Raw genomic sequence first — 14,987 nt, 5'->3', positions numbered from 1 at the left:
CCCAAGCCATCCCCACCCAGATCCCTGTCAGGACTGAGCCTCACAGAGCCTCTGTGATGCTGTCAGTTCTTATGCAACCCCAGCCCTGGCTGATGGGGAAATAGCCCTGCAATGCAGTGCAGTTATAGAATAGCAGCAGGCATTATGGGAGATGAAGCTGAGATGAAAAGCTGCCACCCATCGCACTGCTCTGCATTGACCCTTCTGTAAATCAGTGATATGATTGTAACATAATTCCATGCCTTTCTCATATGAGTTCAAAGTTGATTTATTTGTGTTGTCTTAAAAAAAACCTTTTTCGGACTTGTTAAATTTGGGGACACGGTTCTTATTCCACCATATAAGATGTTTTTCTAGAAAACACATTAAATTTGTCTCTAATGTTTTTATACTTGTATGTTTTTGTACTAAATGGTTTATTTTTTTATTTTTTTGGGTTTATGTTTTGTTTGTTTGTTTGTTTGTTTCGCCACCTGGTTAAACGAACATTTGCAAACAATTATTACGAAAAAAATATTTAAATTATAAATAAATTATAAATAAATTATAAATTATAAATTATTATGTTTTTTAAATAGAGCAAACCAACATTAAAGAGCCGCCTGCAGGTCAATACAGAGTTTAACAGCAAACAAACCCAACGCATTAGAACAAAGACAGCAATGTTTACCTTGATTTTTAAAAAAGCTTTGGTTTCAGGTATGATCAATTAAACCTAAAATAAAAGTCACACCTGAAGGTTGATGAAGTAGAGAGCACATGTTCTGGTGGTTCATCCAAATTAACTGACAAGGTTTAAGTGTTCCAAACAGTGATTTTTATCACTCAAGTTATATAGTTCCGTAATTGAATATGAATTGCAAATTAATTCTTCCCTGAAACGCAAATTTTGGAAATATTTCATCTACATATCGCTACCTTCAAGGGTTTTTTTTTTTTATTAGAAACAAATAGAAAGAAAAACAGAGGTGGGGAATATACTTTTTAAAATGTATACTTTTAATGTGGAAGGTTTACGCATGCACATCCGGGATCTCTTTGAGAGTCTGTTTTGTCGATGAATTCTGCTCAGGGGTAGTGCCCATCGTCGTTTAGAATCTGCGATGTTTAGGTAACGTTACCAACCAAAAGCAGGAAAGAGAAAGTGGGCGTAAAGTCAGTGTATTAAACATAACGCTCGTCATCTCTTGGTAAGTTGCAGCTTAGTTTAATTTCGTATGTAGGGCTATTGTGTTATTGCAAGGTAACCAGTGACTTTGAATTTTGTAAAAGTTGAAGCGAGGACTGCGGGCTAACGTTAGCCAACTTAACGGCGTCCCTGTACCTCTGAGTATGTACGTGATGTGGGCAACGTGTCCCATCGTCCTGTCGTAAAACACTGCGTGGATGTGGATGTAACAGTGACGCTCACAAATGTGTCCTACAATCTTTATAACGGAGTGACCGAACATAGCTTAGCATTACCGTTAGCGGGGGTTTCCATTGTAATAGACACAGAACATTCAAGTTGTCTTTAACTTCTTTCACCTGTGTATTTTACAACAACTTTATAGTCTTTTCAGTGGCACAAAAAGGTGACGGGTTTGCAATGCCTTTGTGTTGTGTAGTAGTTACTAAATAACGGGCGGTGGTTTCTAAAACTGTATTAGCTTATTACTCTTATTACTTAAGCTTATTTGTAGTGGCATGACAGAGTTTTTTTTTTTTGTTTTTTTTTTTTTTTTCATTTCTGCTTTTGACAAACTGAAGAATGAAACTCCACTTCTCTAAACAACACTTTACTAATTCATTGAAAGGGCGCTTAAAAGCTGCCCACTGCTCCCCCTTGGTGATGGGTTAAAAACCGAGGCTCAGTTTCGTTGTATCCACGTGGTACAATGACAATACATAACATAAAAATAAAGTATGGAGAATGGAAGGAAGATGATAGAAAAGGTGGGGGCTTTCCGAAAGGAGGCGCTGATTCCCAAGTGTTTGACTGATGAGAAATGAGCAACAATTTATTTAAATGTTGACCAAAGATGGTTGCACTGCTGAAGCCTCAGAGCCAGAAGATGTGTCAAATGCAATGACAGTGGCTTGTACTCAGCTTTCTTCCCACAGTCAATGTGCAGTTAGACTAGAAGCTCTAAACTGTGTAAACATTGGTCTTAGTTTTGGGTTTTTGCTTTTTTGTGTGAACGTTTTCATTATGTCATTTCCAAAGATGGAATACAACAAATTATGTTTACTCCAGTTACTGTAATTCAGTATTTTTTGTGTTTAATTTGAATTTTTTGTAGTTTCTACTTAACTACATTTTAACTCAAGTGCTTTACTTTGCTACATTGGAAAAAGCACCCGTTACTAAGTAAAAAATTAATGTGGGGAAAAACAGTCAATAAAAGAAAATTGCGTAGCCAGATAACGTTGAATAAGAAACAGGTTCTAGCCTGTCATTGGATGATGGCCGGTGACGAACTAAAAATGGAGTTTGAGGATTGCCAAGCAGAGAGCACCTGTGGATCAGGTCACTCAGAAAGTGAAGGGAATCCTTGGCCATACATCAGGCAGCTAGTTAGTCCCTTGTTTTCATTTGAAAACAAGGGACTCACTTTTAAGTTTGCTCAGAGAGAATTTGCAGTTTAATCGTTCAAATGGATTGTAGAATTCTCAACTTATACCACTTGTGCTTGAATTGTTGATTAAAAATAACTAGTTGCAGATTTATCATGAATGACTCGTAATAAGTAAATTTAAAAGTAGGGATTTTTTACTTTTACTCAAGTTGATTTTTAGATTAGTCCTTTTACTTGAGTAGAACTCAACCGAGGTAGAGATACTTTTACTTAATTATATTTTTCAGTACTTCTTCCCACCTCTGGTCAATTCCTGATGGACTCATGCCTGTGAAGTCTTCCCAACTTTTGCCTGGGACTGACCCAGAGGAGGGGCTCCTGCTCCTCTCATGACCTTGTTCAACTGTGGAACAATGTGGGGAAAAAATCAATAATGCCAATTAAAAATATAGTTGTAGCAAACTACAAATTTAGTTTGTAATCTAAAATATATTTAACTCTACACACGTGGTTTTAGGCACAGTCTACAGTCCATTTTCCTATTTGTTTAAAAGTTTGTTCTTATGGTGACCCTTGTTTCAAACCCAAAGTCTCTGCTGTGTCAACACTGTGAATTATTGATGGCATTCTTTTAATGCCATGTATCTGTTAATGTTTCTTAATGTTTGCAGTGTGACCAGATGTAATTTAAATAGGAAGTAGTTTGATATCAGAGATTTTAAGATAAGTGGTAGCTATCATGGCTCTCTTCAGAAGGCCACATGGTAATGATGGTTTGAGCTTCAAAAGGACTCAAAATTGTCACCCTCAGGGGATCATTCTTGAGAACAGATACAACTGGTTAAACAAAGAAGAACAAAGTCCTGAAGGCCTGTGAACTTTTTAAACACGCATTTTACATAATTAATTTGATCATAATAACAAATTTGGCAACAGTAAAATGGTGTAAAGTGTAAAGTTCTTAAATTTCCCTTAAAAAAAATCAAACTTTATCCAAAGTCTAAGCATTTCTTTTTCATTCATCTACATCATGGTGTATATTAACATCCAAATCAACCTTTATTTTGTGCTTAAACTAGCATGTAAACTGCAATGTACTTTACCTGTTGTAAATAGAATTTATAGTTAGTTACCAAAGTGTGTTAAAGCAAAGTGTGGTGAACCATAAGCTGTTATCTAAGTGTGTTAAATAATGGTCTGCTGGACAGGAGTAGGTACTCCTAAAAGTTTTTTTACAATGTAGGTACATAAAGGATGAGGTCTGTCTCTCATCAAGTATGGGAATCGGATGAACTTTGCCCTGGGAGTAAAACTTAAAGAAAAAAAAATTGAATTGCTGGGATGATTTTCCTCTTTAATTAAAGCCACATCTGCATAGTTTTGTTTTCTTGAGTGCATTAAGTATTGCATCAAATAGGCTCACTCAAAAACATTAAAAAAAACTCCTGTGGTCAACTCAATATTTTTTTTAGCCTACACACTCAGTTTTTATCTATAAAATCAATATCCATTATGTTAATTTCTAGTTAAATTAAAATTATTTTTGCCTGAAACACTGCGTTCCTGACATTTATCAATGCACAGATGGTAGTTGGTGGTTTTCAGCTGTGCTCTTTAAATCAAACAGGCCGCCCCCATCTCTTGCAGCTCCTCCCCCCTCTGCATGTCTTCTACACTCTTGTCTTTCTCTCACTGCCTTCTTCTCCGCCGTTGCTTATTGGCTTGCCCATGCTCTCCTTTTGTTTGGTAATTTAGCTGGGTCAGATACAGGCTGTTTCTCTGAAAGAAGGACTTAAAAAGAAAAGAAGTGAGTCCCTAACGGTGTGGGATGGAGAAGCATCCGGGTTCTTTGTGTACAAATCCTCATGTGAGTCAGCCTTAATTCCCCTATTGCTGTTTAGAATTCCTTTGTCATTTTTTTCCCGTTCTTTCTCCCTGCCTGCCTCCTGCATGCTTAGTTACTTATCCTTCATTACCATGTCATTCTCGTACTGTAGCTTGCTGCATGAGAAGAACCACCACACAGTGATGCCAGCAGCTGATGCTGTCTTGTGATGCTACAGTAGAAGCCATATTGTGTTGGAGCTGTGTGAGTGCTAGTGGATTCTGAAGGTAGTGCAGGAGGGCTGTATTATTATCTATGGGTCAAAGAGTATAATACAACAAAAACTAACAGAGATGATCGGTGATTAGTTAAAAATCAAAATCAAAGTTGTGAAACTGTCTTTATGCAAAGGAAGTAACATGGAAGTTACTTCCTTTGCAGAAGAATGACCTGAAAAGAACCACACCTGACAACGTTGTACTTTTTACTCGCTGCGATGGGGAGCAGAGAGACCAACAGCTTCGCAGAGCTGGCTCACCTGAGTCCCAAAGTGTATGAGGACTGCAGCTGCTTTTATTGAGAAAGTTTCACAAGTACTGGGCAGTTGTTTTTTTCTTTAAGTTTTACTCCCAGGGCAAAGTTCCTCCGATTCCCATACTTGATGAGAGACAGACCTCATCCTTTATGTACCTACATCGTAAAAAAACCTTTCTATGAGTACCTACTCCTGTCCAGCAGACCATTATTTAATACACTTAGATAACAGTTGGTTGGTTTAACACACATTGGTAACTAACTATAAATTCTATTTACAGATTCACTGTATTTTCCCACTCTATAAAAGCTTTAGTAATATGAAAACAGATTTTTTTTTCTCTAATTATAAATATAGCACATCACATATGCTGCTCTTGAGTACCTTTCCAGTTTTTTGCTTCAGCTGAGTTTCTTAATTTTACTTGTATTTTGTGGAATTTTTCTTTTAAATGCACACAAAGTTTGGATTGGCTTTCTTCTGCTGTTTGTCTGTGTCACTGTGTTGACAGATAAATCATTTGAGCCCAAGTTTATTTTATATAAAATAATGACAGCTCAACTACAGTACAGTTTTCTGATAGAAAAAACATATACTGTATGTAATTAAAAATTGATTCATATATGAAGGTAAAGACCTTAACCATTACATGTTTTTTCATTAATTTATGTCTATATGACTATATATATATATAGAATATATATATATTCCAAAGAAAGGCCTTAAAAATCTATCACAACACTAAAGCCACAACTTAATAACTTCCAGGGACAAAAGTGTATATATATATATATATATCACAGTGACAGAGGACAAACTACAGACACACGCGTCCAACAATGAGCATGATGAGATGCTCACTTCTCACATGACTTTTTTACTCTGGGCCTTGTGACAGTTTCATCCTCTGCTCATGTAGCTGCTGAAGTTTTTCCTTCGGAGCTCCTGTTATCATTAATGGACATCTTGGTAGTAAAACCTATAGTATGTTACTGTGTGAAGTGATTATCACTATTAGTTAAGTTAATAATAAAATATCAGTGAATGGCAAAGTGTAAAGAGTGCGTTGGCACATAGGAAAAACCCCCACAAAAAACAACATTTCTGCTTTCTCTCATTTTTCCAATTTTTATGTCAAACTATTTTTTTTAAAGTTTTTTTGGGGGGGGGTTGTGGTGATTATTTATATTAAAATACTAAAAACATTAAGTCAGTGGGCTTGTGGGCTCTACTAAATATACACATTTACGCAGCTTGTATATTCAGGGTTCTGTTCTGGACTTCTCTGAGTCCTACACATTGGTTACTTTCCAACTTGGAAAATTCCTCTCTTTCTTTTTCTATTGTTTTTGTTATTAAATTCTACCCCTCCAATTATATAATTTAACTCTTCTGCATTCATGCACTTTAATGCCACCACAGCAGTGTACAATTCAGAGCAAAGAACATAGTAAATCATTTGAAATGTTTTTAATTAGTCCAGATGGATTAGTAGGAATGGAACACATTATGGACTTTTGTATCTACATCTGAGAACCCAGTTCTTTTCCTGTAAGCCTTGTTTGTTCATTCCCATGTCATTGACCCCTATGTTCAACAGTCTTTCCCAGAAATGCAGCAGAATAAATCAGACCTCAGTCAGTCTGCATCAGACGTTTGGGATATTTCTTTAGATTCCACATTCTAAACCACTAAGGAATTTGAGGTCCCTGTGGTTTACTGCTTAGCTGCAAGATAGTTACCATTTATGTGAGTATGCCTGACTATGTTGTGTTGTGTTGAAATCTTTTATAACCAGAGGATAATTTAGGTACTTAACTCGAAGAAGGCTGTTGGAAGGCATTTACATCATTAGATGGCAGCATATATCACTAAAAGTTTTATTCTTCAGTGCGTGTGAAGTACAATGACAAGCTAGGTTTAATATATCTACGGGTTCTGATGGTGATCACACAAATGTCTGAAAGATCGTACCTCAGAAGCCACAACAAACATAGGTGTATTTATTCAAGTAGGTCATCAGTCGACCCGGAGGAAAACACAATGTGGAATAAAAATGCTTAATATATATTATTGGTGTGTTGCAACTAGAGGTGTCAAGTAATAGATAGATTTAATAGAATAGACACATTTTTACCACCAAACAATCTATCGCAGAGAAAACAGAAGAATTGCAATATTTAGAAAATATTATACCAAAATATATTTGCATTCTTTTTAGTGCACTGCAAATACACTGAAAGATCCTCTACATGTATTTAACCTTTGACAAACTATATCTAATCAATAACAGGCAGTAGTTTGATCCAAAACCATGAAGTTTCTGTCATGTTTAATCACTGCCTGTCTGCAGTACAAGCATTCAACAGACTGCTAATTAGTGGAATCCTCACCCTCACCCTTTACTGAGAAAGAGTAACACAGGCGAAACTGAATGATAAAAACATGCTTGGCATGTTCACAGGAGCCACCTCTTTAAGGTTTGGGCTTGAACCATACCTGCCACGTTGAATCTGTTGTGTAAAACGAGGGTGGAACTCTGTATGGGTACATTCTTGACAACTTGTAGATCATGCAGATATCATTGTTCTCTGTCTTGTGACGTTGGCAGATACAACGGAAGTTCTTTACACTTATTATTGGTGTTTTTGTTGTCCGTTCTAATTGCCCAGCCAATGAGTAGAAAGTTTATTTTTATGGATAAGAAAGAGCTGAATGGCATTTCATTCTTTTCTTTTTTTGCATCCTTTCATTTCTTTTTTAGGACACTGTAATATTTGTCCACATGAACAAAGCTTCTTTAAAAAATAATGCTGCTGTTAATTGTCATGTGGCAATAAATAAATTACTTGGTGAGAATCACTTTACAACTCAGCACTACATTAGAGCATGTTTTTTTTTTCCACTCAATGCAAAGCTTAGTTTTGTTGTGTCTTCATGCAGCAAATGCACACTGGGAAAGCCCAAGTGAGTATGACCAATGTGTGTTATGTTCAGAATAACGGATTGTCATCTTGTGCTTTATGTCATTTTAACCAGATCTCTGTGTCTTTTTTTCTGTTTTCTAGGAGGTTTACTATCAGAGAATGCAAAGAGTCCGAGAAAAAATGGAGAGAGAAATAATGACACAGCCAAATCCTGTAAGTCCCGTCTTTGTCTTCAAAGTTTCCTTCGTAGAGTCCAACTAAAACAAAGTTGTTTCTGAGTGTGTTTGTTGGCTTCATCTTCTTTGGCTGCAGTATAAGAGGAAGGTCAGAGTGTGTGTGGCAACATGCAACAGAGCAGACTACTCCAAGCTGGCCCCCATCATGTTTGGGATCAAATCTCACCCTGATGATTTTGAACTGGAAGTTGTCGTGCTTGGTTCACATCTCATTGATGACTATGGGTGAGACCACTGGACCGTACCGGCTTGAACTCTTCATGGCTGATCGTTTGTTTTTATGGTATTCATCTTCTTTTTCTCCCAACTTTTCAATTTGCAGGAACACATTTCGGTTAATTGAGCAGGATGACTTTGATATTGGCTCCAAGCTGCACACCATTGTTAGAGGAGAGGATGAAGCAGCTATGGTAGAGAGTGTTGGGTTGGCATTGGTGAAACTTCCTGACGTACTGCAGCGGCTCCGTCCCGACATCCTTGTAATCCATGGTGACCGCTTTGATGCTCTTGCTCTGGCAACTGCTGCAGCTTTAATGAACATTAGAATACTTCACGTGGAGGGGGGAGAGGTAAACATTTGTCTGTTTTCATTCTGTCTTAACCTCCCTTTGTTTATTTACCCTTAGAAAAGGTAACCTTTTTCTGCTCCAAAAGATGATTATTAACTACTCAATGTTAATGATATATATCACATCTGCTTTACACACAGAAGGTCCTAGGTAATGTAATAATTACTTTGGATAAAGGTGTCTGCTAAATTTTTTTTTTTTTTTTTTACCTTTTTATTCGTGCCACACTTAAGAAAATGCACAGTTTTATTATTTTAGTTATTCATTGAGAATAGCAGCTCTGTGGACATAACATTGTTTTAAATAAAGGTCAGTGAATCAGCATTATTCGCTGACAAAGAGGAAACACTACAGAAATAATAATGGGAACCACTGCATTATAAGAAGCTCTAAGGTACAGCGTCTACTTAGCTCTGCTCTCATGTGACCCATGAACTTATTAACATAACGTGGTTGTGCTTCTTTTTACAGATCAGTGGTACAATTGATGACTCGATTCGCCATGCCATCAGTAAACTGGCCCATTACCATGCCTGCTGCACACCCAGAGCAGAGCAATATCTTATCGCCATGTGTGAAGACCACTCACGCATCTTGCTAGCTGGCTGCCCTTCATATGATAAGCTGCTGTCAACTCATCACAAAGATAACTACATGGATATCATCAAGAGTTGGCTAGGTAAGCAACCAGAAATGTAATGAAACATCACTGTGCGGGTGTGTCTGAGTGGACCTGACTTGTGGTATCCCATGTTGCAGGTGCTGACGTGCAGGACCATGACTACATTGTAGCTTTGCAACACCCAGTCACCACAGACATCCAGCACTCAATTAAGATCTACGGACTGATGCTGGACGCACTGGTCTCTTTTAACAAGAGGACGCTTATTCTCTTTCCAAACATTGATGCTGGTTAGCGTTTCAAAACTTCACCTTCGCTTTATTCAAGTTTTTAAATTATTAATATTTTTATAGAATCGAATTCCTCTGACAGCCCTTTTGCTATAAACAGGTAGCAAGGAGATGGTGCGTGTAATGCGGAAGAAAGGCATCGAGCAGCACCCCAACTTCCAGGCAGTGAAGCACATTCCGTTTGAGCAGTTCATCCAATTGGTGTGTCATGCTGGCTGTATGATTGGAAACAGCAGCTGCGGAGTACGTGAGGCCGGTGCATTCGGCACACCAGTGGTTAACCTTGGGACCAGACAAACAGGCAGAGAAACGGGTGAGAAAGACAGGAACATGCATCTACTTCTAATAACTCTTTGACTTGATTTATATTTGAATCATATATATGGGAATTCCAAATCAGGTGTAGTTTGTTCCTATCATGTTTGTGTCACTTCCAGGTGAAAATGTTCTACATGTGAGGGACGCTGATACTCACAATAAGATCTACCATGCCCTGGAGCTGCAGTTTGGAAAGCGATATCCCTGGTATACCAGATGTTCCCTATTATCTGTCTGACTGGATCATGCTTTTTAGCAGAAGAAACAATACTCATAATTAATTCATACGTTGTTGATTTTAAGCCTTTTAGATAAGTGTGTCGAAAGTTTGACCAGAAATACAAAAGGGTTTTTGTTGCTTTTATATAACAGACATTTCACAATCAACAATAACTTGAATCTTCTTAGGACTGATTTGTGTCAGAACCATGTGACATCTTAAAAGTATTTTTTTCTTTTCATTACATAGATTTTTGACAGTTATACAGTTACTTAATAAATCCTCTAAAGATAATTTTATTTTTCTTCCCATTAGCTGCAAGATTTATGGTGATGGGAGTGCAGTGCCTCGTATTCTCAAGTTCCTTCGCACCATTGACCTGGATGAACCCCTGCAGAAGACATTTTGTTTTCCCCCAGTAAAAGACTCCTTTTCACAAGACATCGATTACATCCTGGAGACACAGAGTGCTCTGTCTATTGACCTGGGGGGGACAAACCTGCGAGTGGCAATTGTTTGCATGAAGGTACGCTGCAGTAGTAGTGTTTTTTCTTCTCTAAAGTTTTAGGATCATTTATGAACATTAACTTTGGATAATTGTGAGTCTTAATTCACTTTCCAGGGTAAAATTGTGAAGAAGTACACCCAGGCCAATCCAAAGACCTATGAGGACAGAATGCAGCTCATATTAAAAATGTGTTTTGATGCACTGCGGGATGCCGTTGGCCTGAACTGCAGAGTACTAGGTGTTGGTATGTAGGCAAAATCAATCATTACTTTTTTATCTTGTAATCACACATAAAAATGCGAAACTCCTGAATGTACCTTTATTTTACACTTCCTCTTCCAACCTGTTTGTGAAGAGTCGCTGCATCAAATCATCTGCCTTGTGTCAATCCCTGTCCTCTGTCTTTTTTTAGCATGTTGATCATGCCCTGTTCATTCTCCATACTGCTTACAATTTAGGACATTTCAATTTTTTCCATCATGCACACAGAAATGTGAAATAGTTCTGATACAGTATGTGCTCTATATTTCAGGAGTGTCCACAGGCGGACGTGTCAACCCCCAGGATGGCTTAGTCCTACACTCAACAAAGCTCATTCAGGAGTGGTCATCCGTAGACCTCAGAACACCTATTTCCGACGCCCTGCACCTCCCTGTCTGGGTCGACAATGACGGAAACTGCGCTGCACTGGCTGAGAAGAAATTTGGCCACGGCAAAGGAGTGGAAAACTTTGTGACAGTCATCACAGGCACAGGTGAATAGGAAGGTTTGAAATGGTTCAGGGCTGAGTAATTATGTTGGAATGTAAGTTAATAAGCAGCTTAAGTCTGACTAATAATAGAAATTATATTATATCTATGGTTCTTAGAATATAAAGTACACCTAAACCCTCCTCTTACTAGAAAGCAGCAAAAAAAAAACAGGTTAACGTGAGTGTAAACTAATTTCAGAGTCACAAACATAAATACACTATTGGCTTCTTTCAGAAAATACTCTGAGTTACATCTGTTTGTTCTTTGTTTTCTTGATGTTTTTTTTTTTTTTTTTTTACCTAAATTGTGCGGCTGCTTTCCTGCTTTGTTTAACAGCTGGAGGTGATATTTTTTACGACAGGTACATTTTTGTGACTTTGCAGGTATTGGAGGAGGGATAATCCATCACAATGAGCTGGTCCACGGCAGCACCTTTTGTGCTGCAGAGCTGGGTCACATCATGGTTTCATTAGAAGGTCCAGAATGTTCCTGTGGCAGCCGTGGTTGTATAGAGGCCTACGCCTCTGGTATGGCCCTGCAGAGAGAGGCCAAAAGACTGCATGACGGTGAGTATTTGTCTCACAGAGTTCACAGAGCAGAATTGGGTGTGTATCAGTTGTTGCTCAAGGAAAAATGAAAGAAAGGTCTTTCACCACGGCATTGTCATTGTAGAAGAAATACTTTTGGCTTTCAACTTAATCAGTAGTTGGCAAGACTGAAGTCTTTATTGTGTTTGACAGCTTTAGCCCCTGATACCACTCCTGATTTAACCCATGGAAAACATTTGCATGGCAGCCATGTGACTAGCTTTGTCTTTATTTAAAGTGGTTTCAGTTGTGTCCTATCTGTACTGAAACACCAAAGGGTTTTCAGGCAAAACAGAGCCAAAAGTCTTTATTTATTTTCAGTTTATTGGAAGAGAAATGAAAACAGAGCAAAATGAAAAAGTAAAACAAAGCAAAAAATCAAGTCGTTGTGATTCACATACAGTAGCTGTGGTTGTGGATAATGTCCTATTTTCATGTTTCTGTGTCTCTCAGAGGACTTGCTGAAGGTGGAAGGTATGGACATGAAGCTTTCAGAGCCAATCACTGCTGCCCACCTCATCACAGCAGCCAGACTGGGGAACTCCAAAGCAGATGCTGTTCTACATAAGGGTAAGTGCTTTAACAAAGCAATTTAAACCACAAACACAACACAAAAACGCAAAAAAATCAAAACATGGCCTTCTCCTAAGAAAAATCCTTAAATACAGCAAATGAATACATACACTGTAGGATATTGATTGTCTAATTATCAATGTCCACTGTCAGTGTGTCAGCACGGCAGTAGGTACATGTGATTGCACACTTTTCAGCTTTTTTCTATTACATTATGTTCATCTAACAGAACACAGAAATTAACAATGTTGCCATCCTATCTTGTGGTGCAGTACCTCAGTGGTTATTCTTGAGCATGTTCTTTCTTGTTTTAGATTGTTAAGATAACATTGAAGGCCAACAGCAAACTTATTTGTGTATTCCCATGAGTATTAAAACTTGAAAAATCCTTTTTACAATAGATAGGTAGATAAATAGATCTCTGTTTGCACAAATATGTTTGCTGTGGGCAAACACACCTTCAGTGTTATCTTAACAATCTAAAACAAGAAAAAACAAGAACCAGAATAACCACTGGGGTACTGTACCTGAGTGGTTATTCTGGATCATGTTTTTTCTTGTTTACACATATTTGTGTATTCCCATGAGTATTAAAAAACTTGAAAAGAAATCTTTTTTAATGAATGAGTAGAACATAAAAATGTTTAAATGCAAATAATTATGAGTGAACTATGGACAGTTATACTATTGATAAAGTTATGTGATCAGTTGTCAGCCATACTCATACTCAACATCAACATTAGTTGTTATGAATTGTCAGTGAATGGATACTGACTTTAAAAAGTGGAAAAATAACACATTTTCCTGTCTTTATCTTTGTGTCTGCAGCCAGCACAGCTCTGGGAGTGGGCATCATCAACATCCTCCACACAGTCAACCCCTCGCTCGTCATTCTGTCTGGAGTTTTGGCTTCTTACTACCAAAGTTCGGTCCAGCGCATTGTCAGCGAGAGAGCACTCTTCTCTGTTCAATGTGTTAAAGTTACCACATCAGACTTGGAGGACCCTGCATTACTTGGGGCTGCTAGCATGGTGTTAGACTATGCCACAAGAAGAACGTATTGAAGGATATTATTTGGTTTTACTACACACCACTGTCTATCAGTGTGGATTTACTGCCTGAATAAATGCATATGAGATGAATTTCACATGTTGAAATGGTGAGCATTGTAGCATTGTAGCATTGTGTAAATGTTAACCACATTTCTGCTGATTGTTGATCATTTTAGTATGTTATAGTATTTAATGCAAGCTCATCAGCCTATAAGACTGAATTGTTTAATTATACTCTTTGGTGCGGAGTGGGCTGATTTGGCTGGCCAATCTTAAGAATTTTTGTCTACTATTCTATACAGGAAAGACATGACAGAACTGACCCACTTATATTGTATTTAAAAGTACAATAAGATACTGACTGAAAATATTCAATATATCAATACATTCTCCTATGTTGTATTGGACATCTGCCTTGTTAGTATTTTTGATTTGACTATCAATTGTTATCCTGTGTTCACTTACAGATTGTTACGTCACATTCCCATGTTGTTATTCATTTTTTTATTTTTTTATTAAGATATAGGAAAGCCCCTGCCATTTATTCAAATGGTTTGAAATAACTGATATTGTCCTATTTGCTTATTTGTATTTGTTTTAATTATGGTATAGGCAACCTCACAATCCATCCATCCATCCATATCCATATTCAAATGATGAAAAAAAAAGCCTGATGTCTGTAACATTTCTTTTATTCGATTACTTCATTGTGCCGTTGTGATTTTGTTCGATTTGGTTGGTTTTTTTGGGCAACCCAACTCAATCTGAGCAACAATTTTTAAAATGAATTGATTTTCTTTTTCTGTTTAACAATTTTTCCAAAGATGTCCTATTTCTTTCCAACTGTCCTTATAAATAATGTATATTGACTTACTTCAAAGGTAATGCAATATAATAAATGTTTAATTTCAACATTTAAAAACTATTTGGTGAATTTGTCATATAATTATATATATATATATACATATATATATATACATATAACTACAAAAATGAAAGCACTTTTTCCTATAAGGCAGGAGAATCTTTTAACGGTGGATCCACTGGTTTTTGTTGTATTGTTCCGTATATTCTGCTGTATGTTCTTATTGTTTCTTAAAACGTTTAATCTATGTACAGCCATTAATATATTTGGCTGTCAAAGTACTACTAGTATTCCCAGTAGAAATCACAGTATATCTACCCTGCTCAGGAAAGCCCAGCATACAAAGAATATATCTAATTTCAATTTACAAAGAAGTCAACCACCTAAACATAACAAATAAGATTACCACCAATGGTACACATGCCATAGTTTGTGAATCATTGATTTATGTACTGTTTATAGCTCTGTGATGGACCAGTGACCTTTCAATGGTGTACCCTTTCTTGGGCCTGATGATCTGGAGATTTTATTTGTCCTTCACCATCATGGT

General features: G+C 37.2%; 1 protein-coding gene across 4 annotated transcripts; it reads left to right on the top strand.

Moving 5' to 3' along the window:
* The first annotated feature begins 1,036 nt into the window (after positions 1-1,036).
* On the top strand, positions 1,037-14,494 carry gne (glucosamine (UDP-N-acetyl)-2-epimerase/N-acetylmannosamine kinase). Of its 4 annotated transcripts, none has more exons than XM_008317524.3 (14): positions 1,037-1,190; positions 7,987-8,058; positions 8,158-8,306; positions 8,404-8,650; positions 9,122-9,329; positions 9,410-9,562; positions 9,663-9,875; positions 10,000-10,087; positions 10,416-10,626; positions 10,723-10,852; positions 11,141-11,362; positions 11,744-11,926; positions 12,401-12,517; positions 13,349-14,494. In XM_008317524.3, the coding sequence occupies exons 2-14, from the start codon at positions 8,005-8,007 to the stop codon at positions 13,582-13,584; spliced, it is 2,211 nt and encodes a 736-aa protein (XP_008315746.1). In that variant the 5' UTR covers positions 1,037-1,190; positions 7,987-8,004; the 3' UTR covers positions 13,585-14,494. The 4 variants fall into 4 exon arrangements, with proteins under 4 accessions (XP_008315746.1, XP_008315744.1, XP_008315745.1 ...); XM_008317522.3 differs by lacking the exon at positions 1,037-1,190 and adding an exon at positions 3,893-4,425; XM_008317523.3 differs by lacking the exon at positions 1,037-1,190 and adding an exon at positions 6,091-6,667.
* The last annotated feature ends 493 nt before the right edge of the window (positions 14,495-14,987 follow it).

Source organism: Cynoglossus semilaevis, chromosome 9 (assembly GCF_000523025.1).
Source record: "Cynoglossus semilaevis isolate Cse_v1.0 chromosome 9, Cse_v1.0, whole genome shotgun sequence".
NCBI lineage: Eukaryota > Metazoa > Chordata > Actinopteri > Pleuronectiformes > Cynoglossidae > Cynoglossus > Cynoglossus semilaevis.
Note: the sequence above shows the minus strand (reverse complement) of the source record. Positions and strands in the feature narration are given on the sequence as shown.

Excerpts from the sequence above, each read along its gene's own strand:
- gne (XM_008317522.3), top strand. The coding sequence starts at position 4,387 with ATGGAGAAGCATCCGGGTTCTTTGTGTACAAATCCTCAT. Across the intron at positions 8,059-8,157 it reads TAATGACACAGCCAAATCCT|TATAAGAGGAAGGTCAGAGT; the intron begins GTAAGTCCCGTC and ends CTTTGGCTGCAG. Across the intron at positions 10,088-10,415 it reads TTTGGAAAGCGATATCCCTG|CTGCAAGATTTATGGTGATG; the intron begins GTATACCAGATG and ends TCTTCCCATTAG.